Source organism: Cuculus canorus, chromosome 13 (genome assembly GCF_017976375.1).
Source record: "Cuculus canorus isolate bCucCan1 chromosome 13, bCucCan1.pri, whole genome shotgun sequence".
Classification (NCBI taxonomy): domain Eukaryota; kingdom Metazoa; phylum Chordata; class Aves; order Cuculiformes; family Cuculidae; genus Cuculus; species Cuculus canorus.
Window position 1 is genome coordinate 17,029,840 of NC_071413.1, and position 21,369 is coordinate 17,051,208.

Consider the following 21,369-nt stretch of genomic DNA (forward strand, 5'->3'; position numbering starts at 1 on the left):
ATGAGCTCTGAAGCGCACCTGAGGGGTTCTTCCAAGCACTGTCGTCCTTACAAAGCATCCATATGTCCCACAGCTCAGCCTCAGGGTCCAATCCAACCCATGGAACAAAAGATCTCCACACCAGATACACCGGTGGCCAAACAGGGCATTGCGAAATAAGGCAAATGGCACTTTCCTTAGATTCTCACACAGCTGTGCAATATCCATCATAACTGCTTGTACCGCACAAGAGATTTCACATCTTGAAGAACCCAGCATAGTGCTGGACACCGTATGCTCACTTACCCACTCGCCAAGAATGCGCTGTACGGCCTCACTGCCTCGTGATGGATTTCTGCAGGCCAGAATGACGTATGCCCCATGCAGTGCAAGAGACTTGGCTGTTTCAAAACCTAGGATAAAACATTTTCCAAGTCAGAAAAAGATCTCAGTAACAAAACAGAGCTATAAAATCATCTGCGAAGGTGAGCCACACACACACCAGTACACTGAGGCTACCTGGGGTCTCACTGCTTGTCCAATAGTCACCTGGACCCAGCCCTTAAGAGCATCTATAGAATAAGGCAGACACCTTGAGCAGGTCTGTGGGACAATAACTGTATATTGCTTGTGCAGAACAGGGTTGGGATCATCATAAAGCATACTCGGTGTCTCTGCCTCAGGGTCATCAGCTGCTAGAATAGCAGGACTACTCTTACTCCTTGCTTGTCTGACTGTGAGGAATCATAGAATCACCAGGTTGGAAAGGACCCACTGGATCATCGCGTCCAACCATTCCTAACACTCCCTTAAAACATGTCTCTAAGCACTCTATCAACCCATTCCTTAAACACCTCCAGGTAAGGTGACTTGACCACCTCCCTGGGCAGCCGTTCCAGTGCCCGATGACTCTTTCTGTGAAGAACTTTTTTCTGATATCCAGCCTGAACCTCCCCTGGCAGAGCTTCAGGCCATTCCCCCTTGTCCTGTCCCCTGTCACTTGGAAGAAGAGCCCAACTCCCTCCTCTCTACAACCTCCTTTCAGGTAGTTGTAGAGAGTAATAAGGTCTCCCCTCAGCCTCCTCTTCTCCAGGCTAAACAACCCCAGCTCTCTCAGACGCTCCTCGTACAACTTGTTCTCCAGCTCCTCACCAGCTTCGTTGCTTTTCTCTGGACACACTCCAGAGCCTCAACATCCTTCTTGTGGTGAGGGGCCCAGAAATGAACACAGTATTCGAGGTGCGGTCTCACCAGTGCCGAGTACAGAGGGAGAATAACCTCTCTGGACCTGCTGGTCACACCGTTTCTGATACAAGCCAAGATGCCATTGGCCTTCTTGGCCACCTGGGCACACTGCTGGCTCATGTTCAGTCAGCTGTCAACCATTACCCCCAGGTCCTTCTCCTCCGTGCAGCTCTCCAGCCATTCTTCCCCCAGTCTGCAGCACTGCATAGGGTTGTTGTGTCCCAAGTGCAGGACCCGGCATTTGGCCTTGTTGAACCTCATGTCATTGGCCTCAGCCCAGCAGTCCAGCCATAAGGCCAGACTGCAGGGCTGTGATGCCTCACAACATCAACCTGAAAGTGAGAGAGTATTGTAAAATCGAGCTCTGGGCTCTTTAGAGGCGCAGGTAGCCTTGATTCATCCATCCAAGGACCATCAATGGCAGCGGGGATCTGCTAGTGGGATGCATGAGGGAATAAGAAACAAAATCACGTGGACATAATTCCTTTTTCCAATCAAAACACCACCTCATCTGTAGAACATTGCTGCACAAAATCAGAGAACTGTGCAAGTGTTAAACCATTCCCGGGACAGGACTGTCAAGCTCACGCCTAGAAAATATCAATCTCCGTTAGAAGCCCTGTAATGTACAGGTATTAGAATTACCCACGCACTTTAAAATCTTGCTAAAATTTTCCTTAAATTATCCATATAAAATCAACATATTCTTTGTCCCACCACCAACCAATAGATACAGAACACTTTTAGATGATTGTTCTCATTATGAATAATCAAACACCATGCAGCTTCGATATCTTGGTTATGGCATGATGGGGCTGAACAGGTCACTGGATGTACCAGAAGATACAGAGAAACAATAATCCATGAGAAATTCCTTCTTTTGCCTAACTCACTGATATGACCTCATCACAGAGTGGTTTGGATTGGAAGGGACCTCAAAGCCCATCCAGACCCACCCCACGCCATGGGCAGAGACACCTCCCACTAGATCAGGTTGCTCAAGCCCTATCCACCCTGGCCTTGAACACCTACAGGGATGGGGCAGCCACCACTACTCTGGGCAGCCTGGGTCAGAGCCTTCCCACCCTCACAGGAAAACATTTCTTCCTAAGATCCCATCTCACTCTCCCTTCTTTCACCTGAAAACCATTCCCCCTCATCCTCTCCCTGCACTCCCTAATCAAGAGCCCCTCCCCAGCATTCCTGGAGCCCCTTTCAGTACTGGAAGCTACTCTGAGGTCTCCTAAGAGCCTTCTTTTCTCCAGGCTGGACAACCCCAACTCTCCAGCCTGTCCTCTTCTGCAAGCACACTCTTTCTAACTCCGAAGCAGACAGACAGTTCACTCTTTTCTGCAGTTAATGTGCAATGTGGATTTATATCACCAGGGGCTTTTTCCATCCCCCATAGAACAAGGTTTCCCAGTGAATTTCTGAATGACTGTACACATTTTTTTGCAGTGCTTGAATCGTTCCTTTCCCATTCTGAACCTAAACTTCATTTCCCCTTTCTAAAAGGAGACTGCAGATTTCAGATTCATCTTAGTCCGTTAATTTGGGACTGTACTGTAATTTAGTGGGATCAGTTCAAATTATGCAACTGTTTACCAAGAGCTGCAACTCTTTCTACCTTGACATCATCTCTAAGCTTTGTCAGCACCCTCTGTTTCCTTGTCCAATTCATTAACGGAAGGCTGCACAGACGCTGGTCCAAGGTAAACTTCATTTAATTGGAAAAAATGCGTGACACTTTCACCAGGAGACGAGTTCCTGGGAGCACAGAATGCCTGTGAAGTGCAGAGAGCTGAGCCCGAAACTGAGTTTCTACTGGAGTGAGCTACTGCGTACTGGTGATGTAGTCAATAGCATCACTGGGTGCCCACCTCCACGAAGCACTTAATGACAGCAATTCCCATTACACTGAAGGAGGCAGAACACAGCCTAACAGGTTCCCATGAGACAAGCTTACACCAGAAAATGAGGAATCAATCTGAAATGTCCAGCCATTTGAGTGTGTGAAGAAATCAAAGAGAAGAGAGATTTGTTTTAGCTTTACTACATTTAAAGCATGTTCATGTTCTCCTTTTAAAAACTGTTTACCAAACGCCCTATTAAGATGGGCTGCTTCCCTCCCAAAACACCCTGGAGCAACAACATTCAGCTCCAGCACTAGACACAACTCATATTACAGAAACAACAGACACCAAGACAAATTCATACCATTTTCTGCAATTACATGCTTATGGTATTTAAGTCCAAGCAATTTTCTTGTATCTCTTTTAAAGTCATTCACTTTACCAAGCAACTTTAATTACCTGGCTAATTCCTTGCACGCACATGAATTTAGCTGCTGCACGTGCAGAGATTTCCCCCTGCTCCTAATGCCACTTTAGGCGTATTTAACCAGAAATTTTTATGTTCCTGATGTAAGATATGTTGTAGCAGAGTGCTACAAGCTAGGTGTACACTTCTTGTTATACACAAAAAAATCCGCTTTTTTTACCAGCTTCCCATAATGCTCAAACTCGTTGGAATGCCTGAGAATACAGGTTTTCTACTGTTACACACAGCGCTTGAGCTGATGGCCAGCTTAATTACTCAAGCATGATGATGTTTTGCTAACTCTATCCCATGTCACAGGGTACAAAATAATAAATTCCATACCATTCTCTGTTACAGTTAATAACTTCATTCTCATTATAAACTAAACTGAGAAAAAATAAAATGTAAACAAGCTACATGCAGCAAACTTTAGTTTTTCAATATCGCCTTGATTTTCCACCTCAGTTGGAGGTGAGTGTTAAACACTCTTCTTGGGATGTACTCTCTTTTCTCCGGGCTACAAAAGGATGATTCTTCACCTTCAGGCAGACACGTTCTGCATCTTTCCATGAAATTATGTATTTAAAAAAGCCTCTTCTTCTTCCCTCCCCTGTGACGCTCAGATACAAGAGGCGGGGAAAAGCTTCCAAAATAGTGGAGAGCTTTTATTTTTTTAACAGACACATTGAGTTAAACTCACTTTGCCGATAATATTTGCCTTTCAGCAAAACGCAGCCATGTTTTCAATACACAGTAAATTGTAAAATCTCAGCTTAACACAGGGATTGAGGATTTAAACTACAGTACTATTTAAACTCCATAAAGAAGAACCTTGTCTATCTGTAAACTACATTGAATCAAAATCCACATTGAATGTGGTTTCATACACCAAAGGTAAACCACAAACATCAGAAATGATCAAATAACAGTAAGAAAATTTAAAAACCAAATCCAAACCACCAAACACAGTAAGGTTAAATAGAAAGACAAATCTAAATAATGCTGAGCATGATTAAGGATCCAGAACAACCTTAATCCTACCCACAAAAGCAACTCTGTGAACCTCAAAAGAGCCAATCATTTCTTTAAAACTTCACTTATCTGCAGGCTCTCTTGCAGGAGGCAGCATTACAGAATCACAGAATCACAAGGTTGGAAAGGACCCACTGGATCATCGAGTCCAACCATTCCTAACACTCCCTAAACCATGTCCCTCAGCACTTCATCCACCCGTTCCTTAAACACCTCCAGGGAAGGCGACTCGACCACCTCCCTGGGCAGCTGTTCCAGTGCCCAATGACTCTTACTGTGAAGAATTTTTTTCTGATATCCAACCTGACCCTCCCCTGACGGAGCTTCAGGCCATTCCCTCTTGTCCTGTCCCCTGTCACTTGGGAGAAGAGGCCAGCTCCCTCCTCTCCACAACCTCCTTTCAGGTAGTTGTAGAGAGTAAAGCAGCATTCTCGCATCAAAGCAACGTGAACAGCAATGATACTTGTTTTCCAGGAACCAAATAATCTCCTCCAGTGGAGAATCTCCCCTGACCCCCAGTGAGAGGTTACCATAGCCACCAGAGCCCACTGCCCACCAACACCACTGCCGTTCACCCCACGCAGCTGCAGCAGCTGGCACGGGGACACCCGGCTGAGGGAAACCCTGCCCATTGCTCTGTCTTGTGGTTCTGGGCACTACTGCTCACATTCAAATAGGTCAAGAAAAGCTGCAAAACTTGAATATCTTCTTATCGAAAAATCACACACTGTATCCTAGCTGTGTTTTTTTATATTAGGAACAACCTCATTAGAAAAACAGCATTAGATGGCAAACTGGACCACTAAGGGCAGCCATTCACAAAGTATGAGACAGGTACTTCCCCAAAATGTGACAGAAAAAGCTTAAATAATGAACACTTTGGAAAAGCAGTCGTAGCGTATTTAAATACTTTATACAATACAGTGTTGAGGAAATGTTTTATAAAACTAAAAATAATTCAAGTGATTGTCCTGGAACGCTCAAGAGAAGCCTGTCCCGAGACCGATGACACTTGCAACTGTTGCTCCAGCTGAACCCAGTTTAAGAATAAGACCTACATGAGGATAAACACGAGGCACCAAATGGACTGGTGGAAGAATTCACACGAGAGCTACAAGCGCATAGGAGTTGCTACAGGTGTTTACAATCCTTTACTTACAGAAGCCTATCATGCAGTAATTAGCACTTCTATTCATCCTTCATCTTCTGTGATGTCCATTCAATACTCTCACATTCTGGTCTACCTGCAGCTGACCACTACCAGCTGTTTTCAAGATTTTCTTTTCTCCCACTACATTGTTCTCAAACTTTCCTGCTGTTTTTCCAGACTGCAGCAAACATCTCTTAGGTTTTTACAGAGAGAAGCAAGTTAATTTTCAGAATAGATCTAGGGTTTTTTGGAAATATTTATATTTTAGCATAAAACATTCAAAATTATTCCTTGATAGAAAGAAGAAATTGTTCTCCCAGTTATCTATGTATGGCATTACAATACTGCAAGCAAAAATCCATCTTCCAATACGAAGATTTATATTTGCACGACTCTTCCTGTAAAGATCTGTAATTTTATATAAACTTCATACAGCAAAACAATCATTTTTAAAAATTAATTCTGCAATACAGAAAATATGAAACCTTAATTAAAATTTTTGGCACTAAATGTAAATGAAAGAATGTTTTCTGGCCTCTTTCACTCAGGGGTAGTAGAGCCACTGGCTCAGTAGTTTGCATTTAAACACTGACAGCATACAAACCACACAAGTTAAGAGAGCTCTGTCCTCCAGGCAGAAGCAATACAAAAGACAATGGAGAAAGAAGGGTTCTGGTTTCTAGGGGTTTTGGTCCAAATTCTTTCCAGAAAAACAAACAACTTCTCACACTTCCTCATGAACAAAGCAGACATCAATATTTACCACCTTACTGTTACTATGGTTTAAGACCTTTGGGAGAAGTATTCCCACTGTTTGGCCAGTATAATATGCACCCAACACTTCACCTGGAGAGCCCATCGCATGCACAGAACCAGCAGGGCCTTGGCAGTTTTACACCATCAGAGAGGACGGAATGTTTGCACCTTTTTGAACTCTTGACATTTCGATAAAGCACAAGAATTTTTACTCAGTCCTCAGAAAGTTCCTCTGCAGTATCTGGACATCATCCAAACAGTACGTGAGTCTACTTTTTTTTTAACACAGAAGCATCAGAAGTATCACACAAACATTTCTTCCTGGTAGAAGGTGTTACTCAATGAATCCAAACACCTTTTGCTTGGAAAACAAAGCTGTATATTTTTCTCAGACTTGAGTTCTAAACAAAAAGGAAGGAAATGAGAAAAACCTTAAAGAGCAGACACAATATACAATACAATACTATTTTTTTTTTAATGCTATATGTAATGCAATTTAGGACCAGTTTTCCTACAGAAAAGTTGGGAAAAGGTTAAACACTCAAGAATTTGCAAAAGATTATCTGAACTTGCAAAATAGACTCTGATCCCAATCACTGCATCTCAGCAAACAGACAAGTTGTTTTTTTTATTTTGGGGACCCAAAAGAACTACATACAAATACAGAGACTTGTCTCCTAAACATCACCAGATTTATTCCAGCTTGAAAGACCAAAATACCAGTGACAGTGAACCAGAATGTATTCAATGCTTCCTCAGAAAACGAGTAAAGCAGACTCAGATGTGCTAACAATAAAGCCATGAAGAATTCAGAGCTACACAGGCTTTCTTTCAGGTTGAAACGCTGCAACAGTGATGAGCAACTTAGAGAAAAATCTTCAGCAACCTACATCATCTTTGCCTGTGCTGGTGGTTTAAGGATACAACATCCAACAGATATTTCACATGGAAGGATGGCAGCCATATGAAAATGTCAGTTCATTGACAAACTCCTACTTTTCAGAGCCCCAAAAGTACCAAGCATTTCGTATCAGGATTGTTCAGGCAACATCACTCTGCTTCAACATGGATATTGAATATAAAATCTTTAAGCCACACTATTCAGGTTGCTCCAAATGCAAGTTTCAAGCAAATAAACCCCGAGATATTTTAAGAGACTAAATTTAAAATGAGCAATTCACATGAACTACTAATGCTGTCTTTTCTTTCTTTGTTTGCGGGTATACGGTAACGACATATACAGATATGTTTCATTGATCCTATATGAAAGATACATCCTGCCTCTCCTTTTGCGTGTAAATTGTGTTTTTCTTGGAGCCAGGAACCACAGAAAAAGCCAACCAAAATGAAACAGGATGACTAATGCATTGGTTCTGTTTTCCATCCAACCCACTTAACCATCTGCACTCATTACCCATCACACTTCTGTGCAACATGCTGTTTGGGGCAAGGAAAGTTATTTTTAAAAATAAGTGAGTTGCCATTCACTGACAAATCTGAAAATACTGTGTTTCATCTGAAAGGAGTACAAACCTAAACAAACACGAGAAAACATCTTAAAATCGATGGCATTGTAACAATCTGTGATTCACTGTTCCTGTAAGAAATTACAAACGCATTATGTGAGGCAAAGAAAGCTGAACTCACAACTAAGGATGCTGCAAGCAAACAAACACATGAAACAGTGACAGTCATGTATACACGTTACAACTATAAGTACTACAAACAGCTGCAACCAAAAGTCACAAAGCTGTCATCCGTTTGGTATCCGCTCTAAGCTGTACTGTCCTAAGGTCCCTGCCAAACCGGGGGCAATTCTGCCAGATACGAACAAAGCATGGACTTCAGTCCTGTTAAAACCCAACCATGGCAATTATTTCAGCTACCCAAAGGCACCGGCTGGCAGCAGATTCCAGCACACGCTTCCCATCCCTCACATGTGCTATATCCAACATCAATATTGCAACAATGGCCACAGTTCCAGTTGGAATGAACCCTACTGTGAGATGCAGCACAGCAGAGCCAAGCTTACATCCCAGCTTGTTTCAGTTGTGTAAAGGCAATTCCCACCACCCATTAAATGTCTGATCCTAGGATTAAGACATAGGGGAGACAGAACCGAACCTGAAACTTAATCCTAAACTGCAGGGATCATTCCAATCAAGATTTTTTTTTGCAGTTGCCAGGTCACGCAAACACAAACAGGTCTTCTTGGGTGCTGAACAGAGGAGCAGTGGCCAGAGATCAGAGAGAAGGGAAGAGTAGGAGAATCTGCAATAAGAACTGAATTGTCAGTCAAACTCCAGTTTTACCTTTCAGATTACTCCTCGCAGTAGGTCTATGCCAGCAACCAAAAATCCCATTCAAAAAGGACTCAGACATGTATCTTTCTTTTCAACTCACCCCAAAGCTCCATTTAAATCTTATACACTCCTTTAACAGTCAAAAAAAGGCTCAGCCTTCAAGTTTCATCTTGCCTTTCCTCATCTATTAAATGATAGGAGCATGCTCCTACCAAATCCCACACAAACTTCCTGAATGCATTTTCAAAGTGCATTTTATCAACCCAATGGACACTGTCAGGACGGCATTGTACCAGTACTAGAACCAGCTGCATAACTGATGCTGTCTTAGTGGCACACGTGAAACACAAGATTACTCTGTTTGGAACTTTTATTCTCCGTGTTCCTTCAAGCATAGAATAAGTCCATGTTTTCTTTTGATTGTCTTTGAAACCGACAGCATGGCTTCTTGCAAGAGTCAGCCAGTTCTCCTAACACAAATCAATTATTGTAGTTCAAATACACAGAGAGAGACAAACACTAAATTCTGATATTTTACTGTTTAAGGAGAACTTATTAAATTATATTTTTCTAGTTTGCATATATTTTTTTCCTTCACAACAGATAACATATCACGGGGAAGACAAGCATCTGAATACGCAGCAACTCAGCACACAACTTCGCATTTTCTAGACAAAATAACCTTTCCACCTAAAAGCACATCTACATGTCAAACAAAGAGTTACGTAGATTTTAAAATAAATCTGAGCTAGCATCTTTGTCCCAAAAGAAGCAAAACTCATTTTAGTGTGACTCATGTTTCTAATTTTAGTAAAACGCCTATATTACTCCATTCAGAATTAGATATGTTTGTATTCATAAGGGACAAAAACTATTTTGTTAGACTAGAGTTATGTTAATGCACTACTTCTATTTTTATTGCAAAATAAACACTTCCAAAATAAACGTTTAACTGAACTCTAGAGCAGCAGAAAACAATAAATCTGCCTGCAAACTAAGTCAGCATCAAACCAGCATCTCTATGAACTCTAGAACAGATGCGAGCAGTCAAATACGCCAGGGCATTCAGGGCACACTGCTTCCCGATAAATCATCACTCCTGAATTCTTAGTCACTACAAGATAAGTGACTATTTTTTTTGTTTGTTTGTTTAAATCAAGCCAGGCTTTTTACAAGCACCACAACTTGAATACATTATAAAGGAAATAAGTAGCACTATTTTGTGCACGCTCCTGTCCCTCATCGCTGTTGCAGAGCAAAGCCAAGGCAAGCTGAAGTGAAGCTTCAGAACTCCAGCAGTCACACACAAATCCCTGAGAATTTACCCAACAGCAGCAGCAAGCATCACAGGACAATGACAGAGAGCCTGTTTCCAGCTAACCCACCCTCCCCTGAAGGGTTTGTGTTCCAGAGAAAAGCCAGCGTAAGAACACTCGTAACTGTGGTTATTAAAAATTGTAGCAATGACGTTTTGAAAGCTGTGTTCAGGGGCATGCAGCTTTCTCAACTCATTCCCAAAACTTTGGGGTTTTTTTTCCCCCTTATTGTTGCTATTTTTAACACACCTCCTCAGACAAACTTACTCAAGTGACTGAAAAGAAGCTCAGAGAATTTAAAATTTATCCTTGGCCATCTCTCTTGGCCTTTTTCTTTTTTTTATTTAAAACAAAAAAAAAAAACCCACAATTCCAAGTTCAGAGAAATGAGGTTGGCAAACTCTCCTTCCCTAAAGCTACTCTTCACATCAGCAGTAGCTTCAGGCAACACATCAGCTTTTCCACCAAAGCAAAAATGGAGAGAAAAGCCATAAGTTGCCTCATTTCTTTTCAAGTCTGTTTCTGTTTCTCTCAAAGCCAACAGTACCACAGGGTTCTATGCTGCTGAGCTGAGCCCTAATTAAACAGAACAAAAAAATTAATTGCATGTTTTGAATCTCCTTCTGGCAGGTACAACAGTGCAATGTTAATAAAATAAGTAAATTTAATAAAGAGGAATACTTCATCCAAGGCAGAATAATTAAAAGACATACTGTGCTGTCAGCTAAAGTGCTGGATCCTCCGAGCTTTAATCCATCAGTTATTTCAAGAGAAGTACTCAGTGTTATGTAAAGCTACTGAACAAGTACTAAAACAGAAAATGTACCAATTTTTTTCTTTAAAAAATGTGATATTTATTTATGTCAGTTACACAAACAGTGCAAGATTTTAAAATGTATAGTAGAAATTTTACAGATTAATAATAAAACAGGGTTCCATCCTAAACAGCTCACAATTTAGGTTACAAAAAAGAATCAAACACCCACAGGGAGGTCCTGTTCCAAAGAGCTCCCAGTCTGTCACGGGGGAAAGGAAGAGCTGAGTAGACCGAAAATTAAATCACCACTACGCAACTTCTGGCAGTCGCTAACCACCGCTGTCTCTGGGCAACAGGAGATAAGACAGTTTGTTTCTTTAAGCAGCAGAGGAAGATTTCAATACAAGAGTCATTTCGGATCCTGAGGAAAGGACTGAACATGGGGCAGACGCTGTTCATTGTTCCTTCCAGTGCAAGTACAAACACAGCATAAGAGACGGCTGGCAAAGGGCCAGGTACCAGGGCACGGAGGTCTGGGAAGTCACACAGTCCTGGGTTATCTCCTTAAGTTCTAGTTTTTCTGGACTAGATGGCATTCAGGATGGGTACCAACCTCCTAAGATTCAACACAGGCAAACCTTTTGGGTGTGCTTTAAACTACGAAGGGAAGAGGGAGATGGGAAGCTGTTATGTAACTCAAATGATCCATCATGTGGTTCCAACATACAAAGTAAGGCAGGAGATGGAGGTCTGAAACAAAAGATGGAGAATAAGAAGAGTATTAACAAAAAGTGTCTGTACACAAAAGCGAGAAGAATGGAAAACAAGCGAGAATTAGAAGTCATTAAATTATAACATAAGGCCACGGGCAAAACAATCAAAGACCTCTTCGCCTCACTTTTAAGAAGAGCACAGAAAATACATTATGCATCTTCTCACATCTCAATTAACACATATTCGTTTAGGTAACATTTCAGGTCTACCTGCTAGCAGCTGGGACACCAACCATCCACCCAAGACCTCGGGGACAGCAGCTTTCCAAAGCAAATGACCACTTGCAGTTGCATGTTTTGTACCAATTTTTTTCACCTTCCATGAAGTCAGACCTTGTCAGTTTGGGGAAGAGCGTGTTAAATCCAAAAGTACAGATGCCTACAGCATCTCACTTCTGTAAGATAGGAAGAACTTCCAGGAGACTAAGCATACTAAGCATTTTATAAAGCTACTGGGGTCGTGACAATAGTATACTCTGAGGTCTTGACTCACAACTTGCAACATTACCGTGAATTAGGTAGAAAGCATTCTACCAGCAGACAGAATCTAGTGCTGAATAGTTCACTCTAGATCACACAGAGGTCACATTGAGTCTGCCCTGTCCATAACTAGTTACCCCCCAGCTAAACAACAAAATCTAATTGCGTGGATAAAATCTGGTAAGTGAAATTTATTCATCAAGTTACATCACACACCATTATGAAGTGTGTCTCTGCCTCACATTCTAGATACATAACTCTATTTTACCAAAGACAAGTGTTTAAAGCCCCAAACACAAAGAACAGAATCAGAAACCTAGGTCGCTGTTTCTTTGCCCACAGATGAGACTCAGACAAAGCAAGACACCTTCTCACAGGTCACTACCTTCATTTGCTCAGGATGCCAAAAGCATGCTGCCAAGCAGGTCAGGCTCATTCTTACGTACTTTTCATTGTGTATCTATCTTTGTAAGACACAAAATACTCCACATTTCTCTTAAAAAGTAAAAATCCTGCAACAGGAGTCAGATTTACAATCCTCAGCAACTATCTGCAGCTGGATACAGACGCAAAGAAAGAAAGTACTTCGCCAAAAAGTTTTCTTTGCTCGCTTCTAGTTGCCATATTGTCTACTCTTAATCTTAATTACTCCTCCTGGTAAAGGATTAAAACAGCTGGAGCACACTTGTCCTGTTAAAAGAAGAATCCAATTCCCACTGTAAAACTGGAATGCAGACATGGACACAATCTGTAAACGTAGGTCACCTGCTGCAGCCACACTTCGCTCCATACGTAAAACAAGACTAATTATACATTTCCCAATCTTGGTAGCATAATTAATGTCTCTACTGCACAAATGTACAGAAGCAAGAAATGCTGCTCACACTTGCAAATGGCAAAAGAAGAACACAACCAGAATCACTCAGTTCCTGGGTCTCCGAATACACCACATAACATGCTTTTCTATAATTTGGTTGTGTCAGAAGAGAATTAGAAACATTCCTCACAAACTTTTAAACAAAAGTGACTTTTTGCACAAAGGCAATTTTTTTGACTGATCATCATAAGAAAATGCCCCATAAGTTTTACGAACGAGATTAATACCAAAAGTAAAGGAAATCCAGTTGGAGAATACGTGGATAAAGCTACTTGGATAAAGAATAAATAATGAGGAGGCAACAAACGTAGCGTCTACAAAGGTAACATCACCTGGAAAAGAAGCGAAAAAATCCTAAGCAACATTCATTCTTCTAAGCCTCAAGTCACAGTGCATGCAAAAGTCTTAACCATATCCAAAAATGAACTATGATAGCTCTTTGCTCCCACAGATTCATAACTATCAAGAAAGCATTGTAATAACCAGAAAACCTAACTTGACTTGTTTTTCAACATAAAGGAAACACTAAGAAAGAAAAGGAACTTTGAAACTGTGACCAAGGTAACCATGCGCAAATGATGAGGAGAGGAAATGTAAAGCATACGTTAGTTCTGTACTATTCAGATTCCTAGACAGCTGGTTTCTGAGAAGCTTTCTGAAGGAACAAATAAAATACTAAATGCCACCATGTACAAGTACAGTGAGAAATCAAAACTAGCAAGACATTAGAGTAACAGAAAACTGAGGCTGTAACACCCAACAGAAGGCTACAGAAGCATCATGTATTAAAAAGAAAAACTTACAGAAGAAATAGAAAAGGAGGAAAAAAACCAACCTTTCACTCACAGAAGAAAAACAGAAAGAACAGGAAGGCCTAAGACTTAGTTCTGTTATTGACCACACACAAAGAACTGTGAATACCATTAATGGAAAAGCCCCAGATCACTCGAGACAGAAACGCTTTTGGTTTTGACAGTCTTCCATCAAGATTTATTAACTGAACATGACATTTGATATATTTATTTTCCTACATCACACTGTCTTTTAGAAAGGTTTGCATACCATAGACTGTAGGATAAATACAGGATCAACACCCTTCTCATAGCACTATTCCTATTCTCTAATCCAGGCAAAATGCTAGTCTTGCTAATCCTGAACCCAGGCACAAGACTTCTGTCAATCAGGTCAGGATTTTGATGTTTACCTCCCAAGCTCTTACCTGTCTCACTTCCTCCTTGGTAGGGATTTACCGTTTCACACTTGAGCTTCAAAACCTTATAAACCCTCAACATAGTCAGGCATGAGGAGCTTGGAAGGGACAAAGGATACTGAAATCCTTTCTCCATGTGACCCTTCTGTTGCGCATAGGTAGAGACACTAAGAAGTTTTCTGATGGCAAGCCAAAAACATCATGGCCAGTAAAGTACATCTTTTATGCTGAAACTCAAGTTGACACTAGATATCCAGAAGGTACTGTCACTAGAAAACAGCATACATTTATCAATCTCCTCTGTCCCCATCATCTAATATTGTTCCAAAAGAATAAAAATGTACAGTTGAAACTATTTAAATAGCTCTTACAGCACAATTTGCTTTCAGAATGCGAAGACACTAGATGATGTGGAGAGTAAGTTCTGTGTTACAGTGAGATACACTGAATCACGCAAAGGGTCTTTTCATCTCCGAATTATGAAATATGCATAAAATTGAGAAAAACCTTTGCGAAATTAAGTATCTCAAAATACAGAAAAGCGACTGAGTTATGTTGCGGCCCACTGAAAAGTCTTTTTAACCCTTAGACAAGAAAATAAGTCCCACATAGGAAGGGTCCTGTTCTACAAATGTTATTCCCTTGTAGAATGAACACCAGCAAGCAACCCACAGTGATACAGCTCCATCCCATTCTTTGTGAAAAGCTTCCATTACAAGCAGTAATCATTATTGAACCTTTTAGCCTAGCTATAATTTCTTACGCCTTACAACAAGTTCCACATGCATTGTGAATTTCAGCCAAGGCTGATGAAGTTCAATAACTCGGTTAACCAACCATGTGTACCGCTCATTACAGAAGTAATAAATAGATTCATCAAAACGGACATGAAAAAGCAGTATGAACATCTGACACCATTTCCAGCTTACTCAATGAGACAAATAAATTACAGAAGTCCAAGAGGAGCTTTTAACACTTACAACATGTACCAAGTAGGCAGTTGGAGCCTCGGGTAAAGCAGAGCAACCACAGCATTCCCTAACACTAAGCCAGAATTAAAGCAGAGCGATCGTACGCATAGAAAACTTCCTCACAGTGACCTGCCATCAATGTGCAGAACACAGCACTGCAAAACAGAGACACCCCCTTCCTGTAGCATTATTCCAAGTTTTAAAATAATCTCTTTTGGTAGATTTTCAGTTGTTTGGAACACGTAAGGACTAATCCCCGGCCAACAGCTACCAACGTCCCACAAGCAAATAAGTCCAAAGTCCCACCCCACAGGCACGTTCCCCTCCCTTTCCTTCCCATCCTTTTCTTACACCAATTACTCAGGTAAAGTTTTCTGGCCAAAACCACACTTTGTACAAGACCCAGGCTCTCCTTGAAAAGCACTGTACTCCCATTCTGCAAGAACTCTGGTACAACAGAATCCATGCTTACCACAAAATTTTGTTCTGCTACAAAGAAAGTATCTGGAAAATAATTAGCACCGCATACATTTCATTTTTAAGGTGCGTTTCAGTAAGAAACAAACAACAAAACTCCTGTACAGGCACCAGCATTTCTATGTTAGTGCTATTCACGAGGTTTAACATAACTGATGCTGTGTTCGGTCCACAGAACATGGATCACAGCACCTAAAAATTTAATTTTTCAGCATTACTCTTCACAAAATTCTTCATTAAGTAAGCAGCTTTTCCTCAAGAGAATTAATGTCTGTTGAAGTCAGAGTAATAATATGAAACAAAAAACCAGAGCTGCACAAACAACACAAAACTGGATCAAGGTGAAGGCCGATTATTTCCCCCACCCACATTTTAGAAGGGCTTAAACCCAAATCTTCATTGCCACTGTTTTCCTGGCAAAGATGGCAAGAAAACGGACCCTAAATGACACAACTGCACTGGGAGAAGACACTGCTGTGAAAATTACATCTGCAAAATGATGTTTTTATTAAGCAACTTATTTTTCTCCTGAGAGGCTACTTTATTCTTGCAGGGAAAAGCACACACACACTGGGTGCCTGCAGGCTAGCCTGGCTTTTCTGTTAATACACTGTCCAGCTTGTAACAGTGAAATATTCAATATATGGAGCTTAGAATTCACCAAAAAAAGAAAGATATACCTCAAGGAACAACTCTTCCATGCTTTTAAGAGCACACAATAGTATCCCATGAAAACAATCTCTGGAACAGTTAGGACTTGGCCAAGAAAAACAATCCCAGGTTATATACTGCTGACCTCTCTGTCTGCCTCACAGCAAGCTGTGAACCGAAACCTCCATAAATAACATCCACTCCAGTTCTCCACATGTGAAACACTGCCAGCACGAAAACATGCAAAGGTGTAAAGGCTGTAAGACCTCCTTCACCACAAGTTATGCTAGTTTAGTGAGAATGTGAGATGCAAATCCCAGCGCTTCCCTTCTCTCTGCATCATCAAGCTACAACAGTATTACAGACAAAACTTCATATAACTTATTCATCCACAGAAATTCATGCATTTGTTAAAACTAATTTTGATTCAGACAACAAGCTCTTTTCACCAAATTGAGGAAAAGATTTTGATAATAGAAAATGACCATTCAGGATGCAACGTCACAGGTTACATCCCTTGTTAGACTCATCGAATCATGGAACAGTTTGGGTTAGAAGGGACCTTGAAGCCCAACCAGTTCAAACCCTGCCTTCCATGGGCAGAGACACCTCCCACTGGATCCAGTTGCTCCAAGCCCCATCCAACCTGGCCCTGAACACCTCCAAGGATGGGGCAGCCACCACCTCTCGGGGCAACCTGTTCCAGGGCCTCCCCATCCTCACAGAAAAACTTTTCTTCCTGACATCTCATCTCAATCTCCTACTCCTTCAGCCGAAAACCGTCCCCTCCCCTTTTGTCTTATCACTCAGCTCTCACAAGACAGAAGGATTTAAATAATAGACAATGAGTGGAAAACAAAGACCTCGCTTTAATAAACGCTACAAAAAAAGTTTATGCCTAGGGATCTTCCAGAAAAGTTATATCTTTTGTGACTAGAACTGAGAAAAAAACAATACAGACCGAAGCCAGATAAATGTATTTTCTCTTAAAGATTATTTTTAGCCCATACAAGCTATCCAACAAAAACAGGCCGATTTTTTCAAGGCTGATGGAATTCAAGTGCTGCAGAACAAGAGATTCCAAACCCATACAAGAAATCCTAAAGTGAATCGGAAATATAAGACTACCTCAAGCAGTTCCTTTGTAGAAATCTTACCAGTTGTACAACTTTTAAATACTATTTAATCTGGAAACACACCAGAGAAATTAGAAAATTAGCTTAGTACTTTCAAAGGAAAATGTGCACATTTGTCAAGGAAAATTTGCAATCTAGCTAAAAAACAGAGCCAAACAATTCCTTGCTGACAGCTGTGGACTCAGACCACCAAACTCCACGCAATATAGTGAATGGCAACAAACTTAAGACAGACTAATACTATTTAAATGAGAGTCCTCCATGGTATTTGTAAGGGTCTGTTTTATTTCTCCCATATGATCTGAGCTCCACTTAAATGAGCAGGTCTAATTAGGATTCAGCAACTATTATCTTCTTTGTGAAGGCTGATAAAGCCGGCCTTGATAAAGAAGTTATGTTGCCACAGAAAACCACAGTGGCTTCTGCAACAGAAACTGTTCCCCCCATACACAAAATTCTCTTCTCCACAGGTACAGAACAGTCCATTTTTGATTTCTTAAGAAGGAAAAGTGTGATGAGAAAGAACACCTATCTCTCCACTGCCAACAGATTCAGGGCATCATAGTGAAAGTTCTCCAACGCCTATTAGAGACCTTAGGGGATCTCCAGGAGAAATTCAGATAAGCTTTTCAAGTTTAATTTTGCTTCTCTTTTGGGTGGTAGCTTCAGTAGCCATTACTCAATGAGCTGTTCCTCAGCTCATGTTAGAAATATCACAAAGGTTAACCATCTCTGCCTCTACCAGGGCTCTGATGGTAGATTCCGCTCTGTAACTATAGATAGAACAACACTGACACAAAGTGCTCAAACACTACAATGCAACACACAGAAACAACAGCCCAGAAACCAGGAACTCAGAAATTTCTGAAGCTATGTGATATGTCACTCCCCCAGCAACGCAAACTTCCCTTGGCTTCTGCCAGCACGAAGCCTAAAGGCACACAGCAAAACACTGCAGTCCAGCCATGTACACTGTATCACTCATGTAGAGGTCCCTTTCAGAAACATAAAAAAAGGAAAAAGCTACAGAAAACATTTTTAATAAAACAACAGGATGACAGAAAAAACAGTATCTCAGGATCTTTCTGAATTACCGTAAGCACCGTGTGCTGACTGAAAAGAGAGATTCCTAGCTTCCCAATAGTTTAAAGCCCTATTTTCACCCTGACAGGATCAGATCCTCGATGCTATTGGTCTCCAAACTAACACAGTTAATCTCACATCCCAGACCACTGAAACTTCACTGTTTTTTTCCAGTAAGGGAGACAGAAAGGCCTCTACTGTTCTGGGAGCTGAATGATTTAAGAGGGGTAGCCATTGGACACTGCTCAGAAATGTAAGGGAGACTTCCGAGTTGGGTGCAGGTGATACCGTGAACGACACATGATAAACTGCAGAACTACATAGTTTGTAATCATCACAAAAGCACCACCATGTGTGAACAAAATCTAATCACCTACATGGTACCACGATGCTTAATACTAAGTAACTTATCAAGTTACCCATTGACCCAATGTTCCCTTCTACCATTCTACAGCGTTCAGTTATGTCTGTGTACATACACAAACCCTCACTGCAATTAACCAGGACATCCGATACTAGGCATACCACACACTAAACACACAATGCATTCCAAAAGCAGCAGAGGCTCTGTTCTGATAGTTAAGCTCACAACAACGCTTTAGCCGCAAGTCTCTCCCCCCAGTTTCATGTACCTGATCCTCAATTAAGGGCTACATTTGTGTAGAGGATGCAGATCAGCCACGGGTAAGCATAAATCAGTTTAAAAAGAAAAAATGAAAGAATACTGCTGCTAACTCTATTTCGGTAGTTAAGAGACCAAAAGTAGATAGTTTTGCATTTCCTTTGTTTGTTTATTATTAAATAAAATACCCCATCTTCTGCTAAAATGTACTAATCATTTTTAGCTACAATTTAGACTTCTAGAGTTTAAAAACTAATAGATATGCTACAATCTAACCTGTAAAAGTTTTGCAATAACCATTTTTTATTATTATTAGGTACACCGAGCTAGCTTTCCACACTTAAGACACAATACTTCAATAAAGTCCTCAAGAGAAAGAGCCTATGAGAGAGATATATAACAGAGAAACTTCTGCTTATCATTTGTAAATTAAAGGGCCAGTTATTCAAAATATTTCATATCATTAAGCAGATGCTTAACTGTGATACGTTATAAATGTGCTTCTCAACGTTTTGCATTAAGATGAAAAAAGTTGCTAAATCTGAAGCTCTGTACAAGAAATAAGAAAACTTTAAACACCAGCAGTACACGCAGCCAAACAGTTCACTCCTCTTTTAAGTGGTGATTCACACTAATACCTAATACACAACTTTTCTCCTGGCTAAGGCCCCTCCATTGCATGGCAATAAAGTGCCAGAAAAAATTCCCATTTTGCCAAACATTAATATGTAGTTATTTACAAGAAGCAATTTAAACCATTTCAAATTATAGGCTTTACACAATCAAAGAAAAGCAACATAGAAAGTCATGTTGCGAATGAAGCTGCTGCATTTTCTTCAGTGTACGAAAAAAATGAAGCTGCTCAGAGCCAAAAGCAAGTTCCATTTTCTTGAGACAATTTGTGCTTGTTCTGGGCATTCTTTACAAACACAATTAATGGATTTCTTTTGACCTTCATCGAGCATAAATACCAGAACTGCAGTTCAAGCAATGGTTTGGTTGTGATTACCGATACTGTTTTGTGATAAAGTCTCAGAAAAGCACTAAAAACAGTCCCCTCTTGTGGTACCTGTCTTACAGAACACAAGCATTTCGCCCTTCCATAACACTCTGCAACACCACTCGTATCCCGCTACTCACACATACTTCAGCAGTCCCAATGCGTTAGAGGTAACTGCACCTGACACAGAGCACAGAACATGTGCTCTCAAGGTCATACAGGAACACAAACCCTCAAAAGAGAGAGCAATATTTATATAAGTCATCAAAAATCCCATTAGCCACACAACCTCCTCCCTCATATTAAACTCAACTAATATTCTTTAAAAAAAAATGTTTGATTTGAGGAGATTGCTTACACATGCAGCTGAAAACACCACATCGTTATAGAAGCAAGCCTAGATGAACAGCTGGCATGCTTTTTACATTTCCAAATTCTAACCCTAATAATTAAGATCGCAAACAAGAAAACTGCAGGAGCATTTACCAAAACCAGGAAAGCACCGGGTCTCTTTTGTTTAGGATTTTCAAAGAGCAACACAGCCCTCTAGTGGAAAACTGCAAAGAATGCCTGGATTCGGGCACGCAGCACACTGGGGAAGGAAGCACCGTCTCTGTAACCCGCCTGGTGTTGGGACACTGAAAACAAAAACCACAATGCACATTCAAAACTGCACGCTATCATTAATTCCTCGCAGCAGAATGAGCCTTACTAACTTTAGAGAGCAAGCTGACAGTTTACAGTACGCATGGTTAAATATAAAGTGAACAGAAAGATTTTAATGCCAGAAGGATTAATGCACCAAGACTAAACTGTTCAGTCAGATTCCTTTTTACTACACCAGCTTCACTAAGCCCAAAAGCTACCGCAACTGCTTATGTGAGACTTGGACTAAAACTTTGACACAGCTTAAAAAAAAAATAGATAAGAAAAAAATCTGAAGATTATTTGGATTAGAAGAGAAAGATTCCAAAAAGAGTCATCTCTTTACTCTGCAAAAACAGAACAAATCATTAACCTTCTCCAAGTTGCAAAGGAAAACTAATGAAGTGTTTATCAATCTAGTGTTTTCAGCATAGTTTTTTTCCCACACTTTTTACAGCAATTTGAAGGATGAAGTGGGTATGTAATCAAGGATATTCTTACAGCCCACATTCCTATCAGTGATTAAAGGAACCACATAGTAGTCAGGGTCCCCATGTCACAGAGAAGTTAAAGGCAATAGAGTAACA

At 40.7% G+C, this 21,369-nt stretch overlaps 1 protein-coding gene across 18 annotated transcripts in view; it reads right to left on the reverse strand.

Moving 5' to 3' along the window:
* Window positions 1-21,369, reverse strand: part of WWOX (WW domain containing oxidoreductase) — a 547,784-nt gene that overhangs the window by 519,073 nt on the left and 7,342 nt on the right. For all 18 annotated transcript variants that reach the window (XM_054078608.1, XM_009569956.2, XM_054078607.1 and 15 more), the window contains exon 5: window positions 286-392. In XM_054078608.1, the coding sequence (XP_053934583.1) occupies window positions 286-392 (107 nt within the window). The remainder of the gene's footprint in view (window positions 1-285; window positions 393-21,369) is intronic.